At 33.0% G+C, this 23,186-nt stretch overlaps 1 protein-coding gene across 1 annotated transcript; it reads right to left on the reverse strand.

Annotated features, from left to right (window-relative positions):
- Positions 1–414: 414 nt before the first annotated feature.
- On the reverse strand, positions 415–3,052 carry LOC132306825 (1-aminocyclopropane-1-carboxylate oxidase homolog 1-like). Its single transcript, XM_059804396.1, has 3 exons — positions 2,430–3,052; positions 1,556–1,877; positions 415–912 (listed from the first exon to the last, which is right to left on the reverse strand). The coding sequence occupies exons 1-3, from the start codon at positions 2,957–2,959 to the stop codon at positions 661–663; spliced, it is 1,104 nt and encodes a 367-aa protein (XP_059660379.1). The 5' UTR covers positions 2,960–3,052; the 3' UTR covers positions 415–660.
- Between the last annotated feature and the right edge of the window lie 20,134 nt (positions 3,053–23,186).

Below are 23,186 nucleotides of genomic sequence, written 5' to 3' on the forward strand. Positions count from 1 at the left end.
ATATTTGTGAAAATGTGGTCCAAAATTTGTTTCAGCCCCGATCACATTGTCATCCATCCGATTTGTTTGACCATTTTCTCAGCCGTCGATTAGGTTCTACACTCTTGTAACTTATTAAATGGTACATTATTTAGTGTGTGACTTGAGAGAACGCTAAAAGATGTTTTTCACATGAAGAGGGAATTGGAATTAAAACTTGTAATTTCTTGACTTTTATATAATAAAATCTTTTGCCTACTATGAACAACATAAATCTTTATATTTTTGTATATGATACATAGATGTTTAATTTTTTTGCTAGTTTTTTCTATTACGATTTTGGTTTCACCACATTTGTTGTAAACAAGACCATGCACATACATCATTAAAAGCTAATAGTGAAATTGTAATCCAGCAAATTAGATAGTACTACCATTGCAGATGAAAATGAGCAGCATTATTATTACAACATAAAAAAAGATATATATATATATATATATATCTGCCACAAACATTGTCACAATGAGCAGTACTTTTATTACAGACCATTTATAACGACTTTTTCAAGCGTTATTAATTATTATTATCATCTGGAAACTGAGCAGCATTATTTAATTAAACTCTTATGATTTTCTGTAATTAACCAGCAACATATATATATATATATGGTTAAGTACTTGTCTAGAGCTTATAATGAGGAAGGGCTGAGATAACATTTGTTCCCTTGGTCTTGTAATATTGATAGTATTCACTGCAAAGTAAATCTCTATATATGGGTTGTTCTCCATCGGACAGAAGCTCCTTTATGGGTCCGAAAGGCTTAGACTGAAACCTACTACTTGGATTGAAGAAACATGCCACTGATACCCTTGGTCCCACCGGTTGAGCCAGCACCCTGTGTTCCACACTTTTAAACTTGTCGTTGCTAATAATCTGAATATATATTTAGAGAGAGAGAGAGAGAGGGGGGGGGGGGGGGAGGGAAAGGGGAGAGAGTAAACATAAGACTTGGTTAGGATATATATGTTATCTCCTGCCAATAGACAATAATAAAAATTCTCCATTTGTTCTTATTAGAATATTTTATTAGTACTTTCTTTATCAATGGAAAAAAGAGAGCAGAAGACTTGTCAACTTATTGAAAAAACTATAAACCATGTGGTCACTTGTCAACTTATAGAAAATTCTCCATTTGTTCTCATGATGCACACCAAGTAAAAGCAAAAATTGGAGAAATTATAAAACCTCTTTTCATTAAAATTTCAAGCTTTTGCAAGAAAATCTATTTCCCTCTTGTGGCTAATATTGTTCTTTCCTCAAAATAAATTTTTTAATTTTGACCAAAAAAAAAAAAAAAAATTTAATGACATTTATCATGCAACACTTCAAGAAACACAACCTATGAACGCTTGATGAGAATATACAAATAACATATGCACATATATATTTATATTATAAACTTAATCCCCTTCATATATCCTTTATTAGCTGAGGAAATTTTTTAAATATAAAATTAAGATAATTTTTATTTTGCTTTAACTTTTCAAATGAAACAATTAATTTGTGACACATATACCTGCATGAGATCTCCGATGTTTGCCAATAGAGCCCCAGGGACAGGAGACACATCAACCCATTGATTTTGATGAAAAACTTGTAGACCACCTGTGTTGTCTTGCAGGAGTAGGGTTAGAAAACTGGTGTCTGAATGCTTGACGGTGCCCAAGGTCAGGTGTGGCTCAGGACATATTGGGTAATAAAGGCATGCCAATGATTCACCTTTCATGCATTCTGTGCGCGATAGGTAGTCGCTGCTTAGCCCTAAAGCCTCTGATAGTAACTCAGCCAGTGTCTCCCTCAGTTTGATCATGCATTCCACATACTCTTGCACTTCTTTTCTGCAACCAAGAAGTAGATTGAAAGCAATATATGATCAAGATATGTACAAGATCAATTTATAGAAAGTGCAATTAGAGCGTATAAGACGTTGGATATTCTCAACGAATTAAAATTTCATTTGTTCATTCGACAATTCTTTGCATATGAAAAGGGTGGAGATCATTCTACATGGATGTGATCTCCATGAACAGAATATTATAGACTTCCTGTAGGGTGCTCTCATCTCACCCTCTATGTGAGATGATCTTCACCCTCTTATTTTCATCATCTATTTATTTATTTATTTTTATTATTATTTTTAAGATATTTAATCAAACTTCTCATCCTTGCATCAAACAAAAACCCACAAAATGATAATAACCCCAATGCTACTCATATGTTAGATATATATATTTTTTTATTGACAAAAAATACACCAATACACCCTACACTGCCCATATGGACACTTGAACTCTCACTATTCTGCTGTAAGGCAAGAAATTAAGTATCACTATAGTATAAGACTTGGTCTAAAACAGACAGAATTAATGCAAAAACAAAATTATAATTACCTGCAGACAAGAGGAATTTCTTCAGGATCCAAAATATCATCATGATAAACACAAGTTAACAAATCCCTCCAACATGCAGCATCAAGTTCACGTTGAGCAACATTGCTGTTGAACCTCACTTTCAGTCTACTATCAGAGGAATAAAACTCCCTCTTCACCTCCACCGGTTGCTCGTGGAATCGCCGGACAGCTTCTAAGATAGCCTCCATCTTGCTCGTTGGCACTCCATGATTCACCATCCGAAAGAAACCCCACGTTGAGGCCGCCTGTCGAATCCCATCCACCACCTCCTTTCTCCGATCTCCACCACTCTCGATATCTCGGAGGTCTACCGTGGGGAACTCGAGTTCGAGGCTGCTCTTGTTATCAGGTGGCGATGGACTGTGAAGACTCTCAGGTGGGTGGACGAAGAATCTGGGGATCTTCACCACGCCGGCGTCTAGAAGTCCTTTTACGCCGGCTTTGGTTTCGTCGAACTCCTTTACTTCTTTGGCCCAGCTGTAATGTCCATTGCCGGAGACCACTTCCATATTTGAAGTGTATTTGGTGCTTTTACAGTGATTAGTTATGTATGCAGAGATCTAGATATAGCTGCTTATAGTGAATGCTTGATACTCGTGACTTGAGCGCATCCCATTATATAGTGTTGGAAGAGTAAAAAGTTGGAATTGGGTGCCAAAATAAATGTTTTATTTAAAATATTAAAATTAAGATAATACTTAGCTGCTCGTTGGTGAGTATAGTGAAGCTACTCACCTCTATTTGGTTCAATAATAAAATAACAAATCACATTTAATAATAAAGTAATCCACACCTAAAGACACAATATACTGTTGATCCGAAAAAATAAAGAAATGTGTGGATTATTTTATTATTAAAGGTGATGTGTTATTTTGTTATTCGAGTATAAAAAGTTGAGTAGTTTCACCCTATTTACTGATAAGTTACTAAGTATTGTTTTTAAAATATATATATATATATATATATTTATTTGATTATATTATCAATAAAATCGCATTAAAATTATAAAAAAATAAATCATCACATTTTGAAAACCTATTATAAAAATATTTAGTAATTAATTTGTTACTAATATATCAATAAAAAATACTAAAACCAGTCATAGTTTATTTTGGGACCAGGTAGACTATTTTGGCCCAAAGTTGAAACTAACTACAAAGGCCGGCATTTACTCGTGTGTCCACTAACCTTATTACAACACATTATTATGAACATTAATGCGGCCAATAAGCACTTGACATCTGAAAAACAAAAAACAGAAATTGTCACGCACAACCTGTGAAATCCAAGGACGTAAAGGTCAACCATCGTGGGTTTGGTTTGTCAATCATACATGGGGCCGGGCTTCAGTCTCTCTCTCTCTCTATTCAAAACCGAGTGAGTAATCCAAACGATGCAATAAGTATGGGACCATCCCATAATTGCAGTCCAGACTGTGACTGTCCTTACACAATATTAATTAAAAAAGAAATTATAATTAATATATTATTTTTATTTTTATAAAATATTAAAATTTAATTTTGGAAGACAAAATTATCTTCTTTTGTCTATTGACTATTATTCTCTCCTTTCCATCTATAGCTTTTTATGTATATAACTAATCTACTATCAATGCATTATTTCTTTTTCTTCTTTTTTTTTTATTTTTTATTTTAATGTTGATGAATTTTGTATATATTAAATATTATTTATTTATACTTTCATGATTGTAAATTTTAATTGAAGTAATTTATAAAATTAAATTTTGTTTGAAATAAAATTGTATAATTAAGTTTTAATTTATTTGTAAAAGATAGAAATAAATGGATTAGTGAAGATAGAGGGTGAGAAAACTATAGTAATTTTTAAATAATCACACTTATTGAATTTTTATTAAAGTAAAATTGTATAATTGAGTTTTTGTTATTTATAAATGATAAAAGTGAATGATTTGGTAGAGAGCAAGAGAGAAGTATAGTGGTGATAAAATAGTCACACACGGAGAGAATAAAATTCAAAAAGAGGATAATATTATCTTATAAAATTATATTTTAATGCTTTACAAAAATAAAAACAATGTATTAATTATAATTATTTTAAAACTGTCTTCGTTTAACGTTTTCTTTCAAGAATTTGTGGGTTTGAAATTATTGTGTAATCTTCTAGATTGGTATTAGTAATTAAAACGAGTTTGCCATTAAAAAAAAGAAAAAAAACAAATTAAAACGAGTTTGCGTAAAATTGTGTGAACTTCTAGAAAGTCAAACCAACCTAGTCAATGAGAGGCTACTTTAACGTCAAACTGCTTTCCTCAACACTGAATTATTTTGGTCCTAAATTTTTATTGGGTCTCTTATTCTCTTTAATTACCACTCCTATCCTATTAGGATTCCAAATAAAATAATTAAAACCATCTTCTTCATTTTTTTTTTTTTTTTTAATTAAAACCGTTTTGGTAGAGAGAAATGAAGCTGAAAGTTAGTTTTTGTTCAGAGAGGAGGGATACAAGAAAACCAAATCTATACTTTTTTTATTATTATTTTATTGTTATTATCTGAAAACCCAGATTTATACTTCAACAAACTGAACGTTCTACTTTTGGTAGACAGAGAATCTAAACTGAAAACTAATTTTTTTAGAGGGAGAAGGAGGGATACAAGAAAACCTGATCTATGCTTCAAACAATAAATAGACTGGGAAGAGAATTGGGAGGTGAGACAATCAGATCTCAACTTCAAAAAAAACATTCAGATCTGAACAAATTTTAGACAATAAATAAAAGATGAGGTTTCTAGGGGGAAGAAAATTTATGACTGATTTTTTATTTTGTTTTTGTTTTTTTTTGGAATTGTGAGAGGATAGGACATAATTATAATTAAATATAACAAAAGAAAAATTATACTTAAGTAGAGATAAGAATTCTAAATTGCAAAGTGCTCTACTTTTAAAGTTTAGTTTTTCACTTTTGTTAAATTAGACAAAACAATTATGCATGCATGTTCAAAATATCCTAGAAATTTTTATTTCAAAATATTAAATTATCTTTCTTAAATAAAATAATTCATTAATAAGTTTGTTGGGAACTTTACCTGTCCTCAACTTTTCAAAGTCAATGACAACACATTACTATCTACTTATTCTTTTTTATTATTTATTTTTTAATTTTTTTTCCAAACGTAAATGTTGTACAAGGCCATACCTTTGGAAGGGAACCTGGTCCACAAAATATGGACTAAGCCCATCCACAACAAAAGACAACAGACCAAGCCCAAAGCATGACCAAGACACTTTTAGTCTGGCATTTTGTAGACTATGCGTCTTTGGCACAAAACAATCTGGTGAACAATGCAATGAAAGGGCAAAGCCCTAAATTGATTAGTCAGGCGGCTCCGGTGGAGGTCACATGAATGACACCGGAAGTTCCCACTCAATCATTAGTCATCGTGCAAGAGGTGAGTCCTTCACGCTTCTAGATAGTAATGAAAGGGCAACCCTATTGTTTCGTTCCTATCATATTTTGTTGATGGCTGTAGAAAACATCAGCTTTCTAATTGCACATCTCAAGTTCTTACTTGACCAGTGGTGTGACGCCCAACCTACCAATGTATTCCACGACGAAGGCGGCACATGAAATCTGCACTTGTCCTGTAGAGAAATCCATATCGGTCTTGCGAACGGGCAAGCCAAAAACAAGTGGTCGTGCGATTCATCAACCATATTGCAAAGGTGACAAGCCTTCGGTCTAGGGACATCTCTCATACTGCTTCGATCAAGTGTGGATAACTTGTTTTGCACTGCGAGCCAGCAACGAGGTACGGAGAAGGGATTCTAAACCGGATGGTGCCAGGGTTTTAAAGGATTATGTGCTTCAACCGTTCCACTGTATGATGGAGTGTAAAAGATCCTTAAGGCGACGTGTTGGTCCTATGATGTACCAAGTGCGTTTGCCTACTTAATGTCAAAAACAGGTATAACAGAGCTTACAAGAGCTTATAATATCAGTATTGTGGTATACATTGGCTTCACACACAAGGGTAATATTGTCTTTTAACATCTTGTGATACAATTACACAATGGTTTGAGATAGTACATTATTGTTATAAAGCCTATTTAGGTTTATTTTTTTGTGTAAATTGAGGTTCAACATTTGAAAATTAGGGTTTTATAGGGGCATTATGCTCAAACTAAGCAAGGCCGTGTATGGTCTTAAACAAACCTCTAGAGCTTCTTGTGAAAAACTACATAGCTTCTTGGTTGAACAAGGTTTTCACATAGGTAAGATGGATAATGCTTTATATGTTAGTACTCATCAAGATTAATTCATCATTCTTCAAATTTATGTTGACGATATCATGTTATGTGGCTCAGACACTTCATTAACCTCATAATTTTCCAATCTCATGAAGACAAGGTTTGGAATGTCACTTTTTAAGGACTCTCAGATACTTCTTAGGGCTTCAAATTTGTCAAATATCCACGTGAATCTTCATTTCCCAATAGAAGTACGCTATTGAGCTACTCAAGAAATTCCATATACTAAAAGTAAGGTTGTTTCTACACCTTTGTGCCCTAATACCAAACTCATCATTGAGTGTACAACAGAAGCTGTCCCTTCAACTCTTTGCAGGTCTATCATAGGGAGTTTGTTGTATCTTACAACTTCTAGGCTTGATATTATGTATTATGTGGGTTTAGTTGCAAGGTTTCAAAGCAATCAAAGAGTTTCTCACCTTCAAGCTGCCAAGAGAATCCTCAGATATGTCAAAGAAACACTTTCCTATGGCCTTCACTATTTAATTTCTCCCACATTACCTATTGAAACCTATTTAAATGCTGATTGGGGTGGTTCTTTGCCGAACAGAAAGAATACTTTAGGCTGTTGTTATCTTCATGGATCCAATATAGTGTTTTGGCTCAGCAAAAAACAAGATACAGTGTCCCTTTCAACTTCTGAAGCTGACTACATTGCTGCTTCTTAAGCTGGTTCTTAACTACTCTGGATAATGACAACACTTACAGACCTTGGTCCTCAATTCTCAAGTCCTCCCAAACTGTATTATGACAACAAAGTGCCAATGCTATCAGTAGAAACCCAACTCTTCATTGGAAAAGCAAGCACATTGACATCATGTATCATTTCTCAGAGACAAAGTTTGAAAGCGTCTCATTGATATCACTTATTTGCCCACGTACTGAAGATTAACTTGCAGACATTATGAACAAACTTCTTCTTCCTTAGAGATTTACAGCCCTTAGAGACCTTCTCAGGGTTGTTCCACCACATTCTTAAGCTTATAATTGTTGGTCCTTATCACCTTTTGACCTTCAATGTCAAAAATGAGGAGAAAATGACTGAAATAAGGATATTTTTATCCTTTAATAAGGTTTTGGTGCTTATATTTAACTGTCTATGATTGTGGTATTCATATAATTGTGCTGCCGAATCTTCACTTTTCAATTCTTATTTCATTTTGAGATTTTTGTCATTAAAGGCAAAAGAGGGAGATTGTTGGTCCAAGTTAGTACCAATTGGTGTTTGCCTATTTAATGTCAAAACCAGGTGTAACAGAGCTGTCAAGGGTTTATATATTCACCATTTCACAGTGGTTTATATCTTCACGCAGGGGTAGTATTGTCTTTTACCATCTCGTGACACAATTTTATAATGGTTTAAGATAGTAGCACATTGCAGCTATTCAGCCTGTTCAGGCTATTTTCTATGTTAACTTAGGTTCAACATATGAAAATTAGTTACAGGGATTTTAAGGGGCACTATGGTCATTTTACAGTTGTATTATATAGTTATACCCCCTAATTTTCGAGACACGGGTTGATCAAATTCGCGAACAAGATTAAGGGATATCAAAACAATTAAAGCATTTTAAACAAGCATAGATTACAAAATAAAAAAAAGAATAAATGATACGCTGAGGAAAACTAATAAATAATAATTTAATTAATTAATAATCCTCCAACTGTTACAACTCAGGAATCTCTTAACTCAAGGACCCCTTAACCAAAAGTTACCATCCGGAAATCCATAATTAAATATTAATGTCAAATGAAGTACTAAAATCCTACTTTAAAATAAACCGAAAGAATGGATAAGTCCTCCAGTTGCGGATCCTCATCCTTGAGACTTGAACCTATAATAATATAAAAGATAAAAATAAGTGGGTCAAACCCACGAGCAAGCTCTCTCTACTAAGCCTCTGAAAACTAACAAACAAATCATCTCTGACCAAAACCAATCCTAATAAAATTTTTATTTTTAATATATAATGATACGCATATATATAAATAATTATATATAATACAACAGTCACATCTATTACTAGGTTCATTAATTCCAAAATCATTAACAATGATTAAATAATAATCGTACCTAAACTAATTCATCATTTCTTTTAAAGAAAAGTTCATTAACCTCAATTCCTTCTTAGACAGTTAATTAATCATTTAAACAATAAAATATAATTAAATGAATATTACATTTAATCCAATACCTAATAATAATTGTAATTTTTTAAATCACATATTCAGTATCAAAACTTTGACAAATCATCTATGTCTCCACCAATATTATTTTATTAATATTATAAAATAAATAACTAACCTATAGGTACTAGATTATTCCAATAAGAAAATCTAATCCTAATCTAACTTATACATACAATAACCATAGATGAAATTTTAATTATTTCACACATAACAATTTAATTACGCTTTGGCAAATCAACCATATTATTATAAATATATTTATTTATATATTAGCAACTCAACTATGTCTCCTTAAGTATATATATTTATACTTTTAAATTAGCAATTCATTCATACTTCCTATGTATGTATTTTATTTATACAAATATTTAAGCCATATATTTAAGCCTTTAGCAACTCATACATGCCTATAATTCAACAATGTATTAACTTTAAATTTAACAATAAACTAAATCATACATAGACATCCCATGCATATTAAAAACATAACATTAATTTAATAACCAACCTAGTATGATTTAATCAACTATACAACTTATAAACCATGATATGCCACATAAAAATAATAATATTTATCATCTTAAATAACATATATATATATATACACACATATATTTTATAATATATATATATATATATATATATATGTATAATACTATCTATAATACTCCTTGATTATTTAAATCATATATATACATATATATCAATAATTGTATACATATATTGTTAACCTTAAGGATTTCATTTAAGGACAATCTAGTTGCTTTGATGATTACAAACCATTAATGGTGTTTAAGGACTAATATTTATATTGAGTGTTATAGATTATTCACATTGATGACCTTAATGAAGCACGAAAAATCATTCTAAGTATTCCATTATTCAAGATCACATCAAGGAAAACAATGAATACAAAGAAGACATGAAGTTGCAAAGAAGCAAATGCAAAGTCCATCCAAAGATAATTTGGACTACAACGAGTAAGAAAGCAACTCAAAGAAATGAAAAAAACAAGTATACCTGAAAGTTTACACGATCATGGACAAAGCGTGAAGAAAGGGATAGATAGGATGGTGAGTGTTTAGGATTCAATGTCAAAGTATTTATGAATCCATTTGAAGCTCATCTCTATAGGACCATGCAAATCATATCATCATTTATATGCTCCTATATCCATTAGCAATAGACTATGCACTTCATTTATATATAATTGCACATGAAGTTATTGCTAAAGAGTGTATTAGTTCAAGCTTGCATAAGCTTTGAAAGAACCCATCACTTGTGCTCGAAATATGAAGACTATGCATATCAATCATATAATTCATATTGGTAAAAAATTAAGGCATGAAAAGCCTTCATTACCATGAGTTGGTAACGGACATTAGGACTCCTGAATGCACGTCATGAAAAACTGTGTTTTTGGCTAAGTGTAAAAAATGAAATTTTGAAATAATGATTATTTCAAAATAATTTTTCCCAGTAATAACTCTTTATACTTCAACTAGCATAAATTGATTTTATTATAATTTTTGACTAAGTCTACATTGGTCTACCTAAGGATTCATTTTTACAAAAACTATCGGAAATCCAAATTTGTACTTAAACTGAATTTTTACATTTTGATTTAGTTGGATTTCAATTTTCTAGTATTTTTTATTGAATCCAAATGCGGGGTACTTCCTTATTTCCATTGAAAATATTTAAGTAAATAAGGTATGTGCAGATGTCTTGTACTTCCTTATATGTCCATTTACTTTAAGTTTACAATGTAAATAAGGTATGTGCAGACGTCCTGTACGCAAATTGTCTCATCTGTTAATTTAGAACAAAATTTCTTGAAACAATAGTTTCATTTCGGCAGACCAAAATGTATAAGCAAGTCATTTCGGATGATTGGTTTGGACAGTGGCTATGTAACAAGGACTCAAGCTATTTCGGTCGACCGAAACAAAAGCATAACCCATTTCAGCCTATCAAAATAAAAAGGTGAAAGACAGCCTTAACTCATTTCAGACGACCGAAACAAAATGATGATTCATTTTGGTCGACCGACTCAGCACAGATTCAAACTTGAACTACTATTTTGCCTTGAACCGCGTGCACAACAGTTATATTTTTGAATTAGCTACATCAAAACTCTATAAATAGAGCTAGGGACTTCGGGATTTAAGGTTGCTACCATAGAGAAACATCATATAGCATCCAAAGAGCTTTTGTTCTTGTATTCATACATCCCATATCATTAGAAGAGTATTGTGCTTCATTGTATTCATATATATACTCTAGAGTGAGCTAAACTTTGTACATCAAATCTGTGAGAGATTATTGTGTACTGAAATTCTTATCTTTAATCATTTGTAAGGGTTGGTATGGCCCAAGAAAGAAGAAGCAAGCTAGCTTCAATTTGTAAAGGTTGGTGTGAATTAAAGGAAGACTAAGAGAGGTTGTCTCTTAGCAAAATAAAGAAAGGAGTTGATTCATGTAAATGTTTTCTCTCCACCCGTAAGGAGGTGCCATAGTGCATTGAGAAGTCTCAAAAGGGGTCTTGAGCCGAGGAGTAGGAGTTTCCGAACCTCGCTAAAATCGCCGTGTAAATGTTTGCAAATCTCTCTTCCCTTATCTCCTTTACATTTATGCTATTAATTGCTTATGCCTATATATTGATTATTGCATAATTGTTAGAAGGTTTTAGTAAAATTTGCAAAACCGATAATTGGCCATTGTTAACCGTAGACTCTATTCACCCTCCTCTAGAGTTAATACTTAGGCAACATATATATACATTCCTCCATACTTATCCGAAATTAATTAAACCATATATACACATATATAAATAATTATATATATATACACACACACACACACACACACACTTCTTTCCAAAATAAATTATTAATTAATTATAGACAAAAGTGCAAAAAAACCCCTGAACTATTAACTTTGTAGCAAATACCCTATGAACTAAAAAAGGTTGCAAATACCCCCTGAGATTCACCGGATCAACTTTTCTAGCTTGTGTTGATTTGAAATGACCGAAATAACCTTACTTATTAAATTATATAAAAAAGAAAAAAAAAAAGCCTAATTGTAAAATACCAATTTACCTTACTAAGTTAAGTTGGCATAAATTCTCATTTTGTTGATTATGTTAGAGAGGGATGTACAGAGAGTTAGAGAGAGATGGAGGTGCAGATACAAACTTTAGGGTTTCATTTTGTGGGTTGAAGAGTTTCATCGTGTTCTTGTTCTGTTCAATTGTGCGTGACATCGTGTTCTTGTTCTCTTTAATTGTGCGTTACATCGTGTGGTATTTCCTGTTGGGTCTATCTTTTTCAGGATCTTTGGTTCGCTTTTACAAGTTCTCCAAATTTATAAGTGTAGATTTTGTTTTATTACTTTAAATGAATCTTATTTTTCATTTTGCATGTTAATGGTTTATATTTTTGGGTTAATTACTACGAATCAAATATTCAATTTGTAGGGTTTGTGAAAATTTGTTTTGACCTATTATAAAGATCGCTTTTTTGTATATATAATACACATGCATGCAGTTAATTATATGCAATTTTTTAGAACTTGAGAAATATCTGGTGTAGGCTTAATGTTGATTAAAGAAGATAGACCCCACTGACAATATAATTTATAGTCAATGACAATGGTCCATGTCTTTTTATTTTTATTTTTATTTTATTTTATTTTATTTTTATTTTTTTATTTTACCTTTATGTCTTGGTATAGTCATACACAATGGTCCATGTCTTGTGTTTGATGTCAGTTTGTTTTCTTTTATCTTCATGTGTCTTCCATCTGATCAATATTGCAATTTTTTTTTATCTTCATATGCTCCATTACTGCATATTTAATAACAGTGAAAATAAAAAAAATAAAATGCTCCATTATTGCATATTTATGGAATATTTAATATTGTCCATCTGATAATTACTGCATATCTTCATATGCTCCATTACTGCATATTTTATTTTCACTGTTATTAAATAGTTAGGGATTGTCATTTGCTTAATTTTTTATTTTTTGTGCTTAGGGATTATCATTTGATTATTTTTATTTTTTATTTTTTTGTGCTTAGGGTTTGTGCATATTGTTATTTTATTGGTTAGGTATTGTTATTTGCTTTTTAATTTTATTTTATTTTTTATGCTTAGGGATTGTCGTTTGATTAATTTTTTTATTTTTTGTGCTTAGGGTTTGTGCATACTGTTACTTTATTGGTTAGGGATTGTTATTTGATTAATTTTTTTATTGAGCATTGACTTATATGTTTTGGTTCGGTTGATTGAATAGAGAATGAATATTACTAGGTTGATTACACTGGAAGTACATTTTGGAGGTTATGTCCAATACACACTACTTAAGTCATATATTAGTGGTGAGGTAGACCTAGTTGACAATGTTGATGTGAATTTTTTTTTTATCATATTTTCATCTAAAAAAGGTGGCCAACAGGCTTGGGTTTGAAAAAAACTATGAGATGTATCATAGGAATCCAATGGTCGCCAGTGATGAAGGAGTTTAGAAAATTGTAATAGATGAAGGTGTATTGGAATGCATTAATGCTCATAGTAGTTTCAGATTGATGAAAATATTTATAATTTCAAAAGGTAGTGTAAAGGGTGAAAATGCTGAAAATGTTGAGGAAAATAATGAGTGTATGGAGGATGGAGTACAACAAACTGAAGTTGAAATGCAATTTGATGATTCTAATTGGGATGATGAAATACTAGAATGGGCAACTTAAATTGAAAATGATGTTGCTCGTGTGGATAATGAGCTGAATGATGACTTGGTGCATGAATATACTAATGTGGATGTAGATGTGGATGTTGATGTGGTTGAAGATGTGAATTCTGACATGGATGAAGAAGTGGATGAAAATGTGAATACAGATGTGGATGAAGATGTGAATGGTGGCATGGGTCAATACTCAGATATTAAATCAATATATGTACCAAGTGATGAGTTGGAAAGCTTATGCAAATCGATCATTCTCTGAAGAAGATGATAGTGACAGTAAAGTGGATATGGTTTCAAGAAGGCATAGATTTAGGAATAATGTCATAGAACTTGGTAACAAATTTTCTTCACCTGAACCATTTAAATTAGCCTTAAGGGATGATGATATTCAAAGAAAATATGATATTAGGTTTGTGAAGAATGAATGGAATAAAGTTACTGCTAGATGTTCAAAAAATTATGGGTGGAGAATTCATGCATCATTTAACTCCGAGGATGGCAGCTTCGAAATAAAGATTTTTAATTAACTCAAAACATACTTACAGTTACAGTAAGCTTAATAGTCAAGTATCATCTAGTTTTTTGGCAACCAAATACATGGAGACAATTGGGGATGAACCCAAATGGAAACCATCTGCAATATGAAGAAGGCAGTTTTAAGAGAATTGGATGTTATTGTTTTCAAATACAGGGTTTATTGGGCAATGAAGAATGCTATATCACACATTGAGGGTGACCATGGATTGCAATTCACAAAGGCTAGGGATTACTTCCACCTCATTCAGATCACCAACCCTGGTAGTATTGCTGTGGCCACTGTTGATAGAGCAACACTTGATGACCCTACCAGATTTGAAGGGCTATTTGTTTGCTTTGAAGCAATGAATAGAGGTTTCTTGGAAGGAAGGATGTAGGTTATTCATTGGATTGGATAGTTGCTTCTTGAAGGGTCCTTACAAGGGCTAGTTGTTAAGTGCAATTGGGAATGATGGAGACAATGGAATTTTTCCCATAGCGGTAGGTCTGGTTAGGTCTAAAACAAAACAATCCTGGGAATGGTTTTTGGACCAACTAGAAAATGCTTTGGTTCCTCTAAACAGATTTAGATTAATGTCCGATAGACAAAAGGTATAAATGTTTAAATAATTTATTTTATGTGATTTTCCTTTGTTTGTTTTACGTATTTTTTATATTATTATTTTCTTTATTGTTGGTTAATAGGGTTTAGTTGAAATCTTTGAAGACAAGTTGCATGGCGCTGACTATAGATTTTGTGTGAAGTATATGTATGACAATTTTAAGAAAAAGTTTAAGGGTGCGAAGTTGAGGAATGTGATGTGGAACGTAGCATGTGCTTCGACTGAAGATACATTTAAATATCACATGCATTTCATAAGTCAAATTGATAAGGAAGCCCATGAGTGTCTATCAAAGGTGCCAACTGGTTAGGGTCTAGATTCAATGATAATTCTAGATGTGATTTGCTTGTTAACAACCTTTGTGAGACGTGGAATGATAACATTGGTGATGCTAGGGATAAGCCATTAATTACTATGTTGGAGTGGTATAGAGGCTACTTGATGTATCAATTTCAGTCGAAAAGGGAATGGATTCAAACCCAAAAGGGGTTGTTGTGCCTTACAATTGCTGACAAATTGACCAAGCTAGTGGATGATTCAAGGTATTGCACTACAAATAAAGCATGTGATGATATATATGAAGTTTGCTATAAAGGGGTTAAGATACTGTTAATTTGACAATCAGGACATGTAGTTGTAGGGAATGGGATGTAAGGGCCAGGGTATACCATGTATGCATGCCATTGCATGTATTGTTTACCAAAGGGAGACATGTATAATCCTGAAGAGTTTGTTGATAGTTGTTATAATAAGGAGACATACTTGATGACATATACACCTGTTATTTTCCCTATGCCTCTTAGGCAAATGACACGTGAAGTTGGCACTGATCCCATACACCCACCCATAATTAAACCCTTATCTGCCAGACCTAAAAAGGCAAGAAAAAAGGCTGTTGGTGAAGTGAACAAGAAAAATGGTGTAGTTAGCAGAAAAAGGCCATAACTCAGCTTCAGAAAGTGTGGGGGTAAAATGACACAATGTCAGAACTTGCAAAGCTACTGAAGTAACACCTCAAGCTGCCAAAAAAGGTCCACCAGGTAGACCTAGACTACTAGTTACTTCTATGCTACTTAGTGGACTGCCAGACACTGACAGAATTGCATCAACAATGGCAAGAGGTATTGTAACTGTAAGAAAAAATGCAAGAGGAAGATGAGAGGTTGGCACTGCAAGTGAAGGGATTGGAAGTGGAGGGATTGCAAGTGGTATGGAAAAGGTTGACACTGCAAGAGTAAGAGGCATTGGAAGGGGGAAGAGGGGCTGCAAGAACAAATGAAAGGCAAATGTAAGAGGTTATTGTTTTAAACCATCATAATCAATTAATTTGAATATTTACTGTCATATTAATATTTTTAATATTTTATCATTTTGTTTCATAGGTGATGACAATACAATCAAGATATGGGAAATTGTTGAATAATTTGTCTCAACCTTCATCATTAATTGATTTAAATTTCTTGTGGAGCAGTTAAGCATCCTCATCATCTAGGTATGAGAAAGTTTTTAACATTTTTTTCCTGGAGTAAGCAAGAACAGTTTTTAAATGTCTTTGATCATTTTTTTTTAAAAGGCCACTGCAATGGACCCAGAAGTTTAAGTAAATTTGGTGGTTTTGTGCTTTTTGGAGTTCATGGTACAGTTTTTTGTGTTTCTGTAAGTTTGGGTGCACATATATTGGTTTTCATATTTTGGTATGTTGGTGGTGCACATATATGGTTTAGGTTTTTTTGGTATATTGGTGCACAGATTATGGTTTAGTTTTTTGGTTTGTTGGTGGTGCATAGATGTTGTTTAGTTTTTTGGAATGTTGGTGCACAAATTATAGTTTTGGTTTTTTGGAATGTTGGTGCAGAACTTATGATTTTGTATGGTTATGGCTATAGTTGTGGTTAATTGATACTAATATAATTTGTACGGTTATAGTTATGACTATGTTTTTTGGTATGTTGGTGGTGCATAGATTTTGTTTTTGTATGGTTATGGCTATGTTTTTTGGTATGTTGGTGATGCACAGATTTTGTTTTTGTATGTGTTTTGCTATGTTGGTGCAACTGGTATGTTGGTGGTTGGTGGTGTATAGATTACCACATATTATAATTTTTTGTTATTGTGGTTGTAGGCAGGTTCTAACACAGTATATTATATAGAACAATAATATATTAATTAATTATAAAGTCCATTACAATTATATTCTACTGATAACCACATAATAACCATTACATTAATAGCACATGCTATAAATCCTTACATGAAAACAACCAAATTTGTGATCACATGATTCCCAGTATTGTTTGGCATAGGTTATGCACTCACAAAGTTGATACTCCTATCAATAGGCAGTGTTTCATCTTTTAAATTCCTACCAATTTGGCCTCTTAAAGATGATATGGTTCTCATAGTAAGTTCTCTTTCCATATGGTTCCAATTAAATCCTCTATGAACTTCATTGTGCTTAGGATCTACCCATCTAAGGAACACACAAGACATCATTAGATACCTTTCACATCCATATAACCTCCGACCTAGATTATTTTGTGTCTTAGCTTTTCTCAAAAGAGATTTTACTCCACAATAGCAATACAATCCTTCATACATAGGGGATGGCAACAGGGGCGGGTTTGGGCTGGTGACCCTCCTCCGCCTCTGCAACCGTTTAAAAATCTCGCTCCCGTCCCCACCCAAAATCGCAAAAATGGGGGGACTTTTCACCCCATTCCTGTAACCGTTTAACATTTTTACCCCCACGGGTACTCGCCCAGCCGCATTTTTATTTATTGTTGAAAGAGATTTGCTCCTTTTTTTTTTTTTCCCCTTATCTTCAGTTCTTCACCATTGCAACTTTCCTTTTAATAAAATTCATTTGTTACTTTAATATTGTTATATAGGGTACTTACTATATATAGTGGGAAATATATATACTACTGAAATAAGGATACTAAGTAATTTGCCTATCTAAACGGGGTGGGGCGGAGCGGGGCGACCTCCCCCCACCCCCGCACCAAACCCGCGCAGGTTTTTATTACATCAAACCATCTTCGCCCAAATAAGCTAAACGGTTCCCCAAAATCGCCAAAAACGGAGCTAAGTGGGGCAGGGCGGGTGACTGCGGGGGCGGGGTCAAATTGCCATCCCTATTCATACATTGTATGCCGATTTGATGAATTGTTTGATGGCTCCTTATCACTACTACAATAGATATTGCAACCACGTAAATAATTAAATAAAAAAAATAGTCCTAACTATTAAATATTATTATCCATATGAAGAAAAAAAACTAACACAAAAAAAGTACATTTATATGTATATATATACATATTCAAATCTAATATATATGTATTATAAATAAATTTAATTAGATAAGAAAACTCACCTTTATCCAAAGCCCCTTCCAGTTGTACAGAGAAAATGAGTACAGAATTTGGAATTTGACATACAAATGGGTTATATAGGCTACAAGGCTATAACGGTCACAAAAAGGTCAGTTTCAGCATTCTCATAGTTTCTACAGGCGTGTGACTTTACACACGCCAGAAAAGTTGATCCGGTGACTCTCAAGGGGGTATTTGCAACCTTTTTTAGTTCAGGGGGGTATCTGCAACAAAATTAATAGTTCAGGGTTTTTTTTTGCATTTTTACCTTAATTATATTACGGAAATAAATACTACTAAATATAGTAGTAACACTCTACGGCTCTCAAAACCCTAAGAATATATTATCTAGTGGTTACTTTCAACCCTAACTAGCTTAAAATTAGTTATGGGACATCACTGGACCACACAGAAACTTTTTGGGACCCCAAACAATGCCTCACGCGCCCCCACGTGCCTCCACACGCTCCTACACTTGGTACACGTGCCTCCACAAGCTGGCAGGTGGCCTTACACGCCCACACGCGCTGCACACACGCCAGGTACTTCTTTATGGAGACGTGGCTTCTTCTGGTTGGCTGCTTCTCTTTGTTCTTGTGAGCCGTGCCACACTAGATCCATCTAGGTTGACTAGACCCTATCTACGGTCCAGCTGTATGCGCCCACCATGTCTTCGTACGCCGCGATGCACTGGGTCAATCTACTATCCATCCACTCCTTTAAACAGTCCAGATCAGTGTGTGCAGTGCTCCCAAGCACACGCCCACATTGGATCGACCCTTTACTCATCAGGACTATCTTATGGTCCTGATTTGGGGCGCACGGCAGCAAGGTGCACCGCGCCGCACTGAATCCACACCCTTTGTGGATGATTCGCAGCAGTTATATATATAATACTCCAAAAAAATAGGAAAATAAATCTAATAAATTCCTAAAAAAATATTAAAAAATTCTAGAAAATTACAGAAAATTCCTAGAAATTCTAGAAACCTTAATTAACCCTCTTAGGTCAAAGGTCCACCTATAAATTAATTTTAAAATATATACAACACTTATATATATAATTAAAATTTGATAATCCAAAAATCAAATATAATAATTTATGTTTTTAATTGTTCTTCTAACCATGATTTTAAACAAATAAAATTAATGTAAACATTGATAGTCAATGTGAAATCCTTATGAGTCCTAAGAGGAAAAATAGAGGAGAACTCGCTTGAAGGTTTCAAAATGAAACCGACGCCTTCTAATCCCGACGTCCTCTTTCTCAGATTCGGCCTCCTCCTTGTCAGCCCTTGTTTTTCTTCTCTCTCTGCCTCTCATATTTTTCTAACATAAAAACCTTTTAATAAAATAATCATATATGTATATATAACAACATTAATGCCCTAATCCTATTTCTATTATGACTACCGTATAAAAATAATAATTATTATCATTAAATTATATATATATATATATATATATATATATATATCCTTCCATAATACTTATTAATTAATTATATTTATATATATATAATTATATATATTTATAATTATACAAAAATGATCATTTAAATAATCATATAACCATAGGCCTTTATTAATTAACCCAACAGGGCTTCATCCAAGCCCAAGATCACATCCTTTGGTCTAACTTCCTTTAATCCCAAATCCAATTAATTTAAATAAATAAAATAATTAAATAAACACTTAAATTAAAATAACTAATTACATGAAGCACATAAATAAAACAAGAATTTACAAACAAGTCACACCATACTAATGAAATCAACATGCCAACAATTCAATCAATAATTAAGCACACACACAAACAATCATCATATATAATCATGAATATAATTTAATTAAAATAAAACAACAATTAAATAAAATAAATCATTTAAAAATAAAATAAACGAAATTAATTTCAATTAAATTAAACAAATCATTTTAATTAAAAATAAAAAATATAAATCCCAATAAATAATTTCTTTAAAATATACGGGTATTACATATATGTTTATACATATGTTCAGATAGCTACATTGCATTGACATATGTGATTTAGCCTGCATTATGAATTATACAGTCTCAACAACAGGTTTGGACTGAGAATGAGAAGTGGCTGTTACAAGGGTATTTTGGTTTTTCTACTTGAAGCTTGGGTGTGTGACACGTTATTGTGGTCCTAGAGTGAGAGTGTATATACCTCATTGCATTTCTTAATCACCAAGTTTTGGATAAAAATATTATTACAACCTTGATATTTTTAGCTGTAATTTCTGGTATACTACAGGACAAAATAGTTGAGTTGGCAAGGCATAATAGTCTATTCACATGAAGAATGTCAGAACATTGTCTGGCCAATGATTAGCTACAGGTGCCATGTGTATATCCTTCTTGTAGTAGAACTAGAATTGTATGTTTTATTATATATATATGATGTTATAACATTTCAGCTGAATTGAGCCTTTTGAAAAACCCTAATAGTGACTTGCATTGAACCTATCTCGAAAGCTTTATATGAACTAACATTTCTATGGTCCTTGATGATGATCTGAATTTGAAATCTTCATAGAAATGTCATTGAATTGATCCTTGTTGTTGTGTTCATTATAGAGTCCGTTTGCTGTCATGTTTTGTAGGTGAAAGGGCTAGTTTGAAGGTTCATTTTGAGCCTGAGGTTTTTGTGGTGCTAAGTCAAGGTTGAGACAGGTATATTTGAGCTATTTACATTTGTTAAGCACTTATTTTTTAGCCATACTATGCTAGAAATGACTTTTACCTCTTAGACCTGTGATTTGGACTGTTTTTTGGTTTAGCCTTGTGATTTATATATAGATTGTTTATATCTTGCTATACAATGTTTGATCTACATGTTAACAAATTTATTTTGATGAATTAATAAAAACTGTTGAAGTTGGTTTTTGGATAGAACTTTGGTCACTTGTGGTTGTGACCTAGACGTTCTTCATTGTGGAATTGTTCTTAATGCCTTGTTGAGGTTGAATTGTGATTCACATGTTACATCTGGGTATGTCTGTAATGGTGATAGAAGGTTGTGGGAGTGACCTCAGAATTTTTGGAACATTAATTTCTAGATTTACCCCTCAAGCCCTAGTTTCTGCTGACAAGGTTTTAGAGGCTACAGATTGTTGTTTCGAGCTGTACAACCATTCTTATCTTGTGTGTATATATGCTTGTATATTGTTGAAATTCATTCTTTTATATGTATTTGGTGAGCTGTGAGAGCTTGTAGGGTTCAAGCAAAGGTGATTAGGACAGGGGGAGTGCTTGTGAGCACTGTGTTAAGTTAGTATGTATATGTAGAGGCTGTGAAAACTAGTATTTCAACTTGTACAAGAGTGTATGTAGAATGTGAGGCAGCTGAGTGTGTAACTACTTGCATACAACTAGTGGAGCTTATATTGGCTAAGGCAAAGAACGAAGGTTTTTCCCTATTAAGAGAGTTTTCCTTATATACCTTGTGTTCATTGTATTTGTTTAACAAATTGATCTAGATGAGCTGAAGAAGGTTTTTAAATTGACCAATTCACCCCCCTCTTGGTCCAACAATATCCCCCGTGTTTTCGGGTATGGGCCTAGCCAACCTACACGTGGAAATCTGGGGGTATCATACTTATAGTTTGTGTGTGATATGGGAGAACATTGAAAGCTCTTTTTTTAGAGAGATATAAGGTTTGGGAGCCAAATTTTGTAATCTCCTGAGTTTTTCATAGTGAAAATTTTCGCGAGATTTTTAATGCGAATTGTTACGAAAAACGGATTGAACCCAATCAATAATCACGAAACACAATAGAAAAGTAAATACAACACACAAAGAACACAAAGATTTATACATGGTTCGACAAAGCCTACGTTTATGATAGAGATCCTGCGAAAGTTTTCTCTATGTCTAAAATCGGATATTATACGTTTTAGTCCCTCACTCTCTATACTGTTCAATTTTCAATGTCTCTCAACGCCCCTATATACCGGGTTTCAAGAGAGTACTAATTAATAGGGTCCACAACCCACAAGTAAAAAATGGGTCAAAAAATTTTCCTCGGGGCCAAGTCCCAGAACCCCTAATATTTTGGTGGGCTTGGATCCACACAAAACTTATCCAACGAGTAATCAGGTCGCATTGCAACTCAACACCAAATTCAAACCACAATATCATGTGAACATATGTTTTACTTATGCTATATCACATCTACCTATTTTTTATGATGCTATTTATTTTTTTGCTTGTTTCTTAATTGCGATCTTAGACGCATTTGTCATAACAAAGTCTATGTACATACATCATTATTAAAAGCTAATGATGGAATTGTAATACAATAAACAAGATTCCATAGCTTATAATGAGCATTACTATTATTACAACTTAATACTAATAATAATAATAATCATTGCCATCATCTTCTTATTATGCTACAAACATTGTCAAAATCATCAGCACAACTATTATAGATCATATATATAATGACTTTCAAGCACCATTAATTATTATTGATCATTTGGAAACTGAGCAGCACTATTTGATTAAACCCTTAGCATTTTTATAATTAACTTGTCATCATAGCTTATAATGAGGAAGCGCTGAGGTAACATTTGTTCCTTTGGTCTTGTAATATTGATAGTATTCACTACAAATGAACTGTCTGTATATAGGTGGTTGTTCTTTGGATAAAAGCTCATTTATGGGTCCGAAAGGCTTAGATGCAACCCTACCACTTGGAATGAAGAAACATGCCACTGATACCCTTGTTCCCACAGGTTGAGCCAACACCCTATGCTCCACACTTTTGAACTTGTCATTGCTAATAATCTGAAAATATAGAGCAAAAAAATTAAATTAGGAGTACACATGTCCCCCTTGTGGGCTAGGTAGATGGGCCTTTTGTCCTGTGTTGTATTGGGTTAATTTTTGTCCCTTGGTCTTGGCTCTTCAGCCTTTTATTGTACAGTTTCTTTCCTTATTAATAAATTGCTTAATCTTCTGAA

Source organism: Cornus florida, unplaced genomic scaffold (assembly GCF_030987335.1).
Source record: "Cornus florida cultivar Cherokee Brave unplaced genomic scaffold, ASM3098733v1 CherokeeBrave_3.0.0_Hap2_Chr05, whole genome shotgun sequence".
In the NCBI taxonomy this organism is placed as follows: domain Eukaryota; kingdom Viridiplantae; phylum Streptophyta; class Magnoliopsida; order Cornales; family Cornaceae; genus Cornus; species Cornus florida.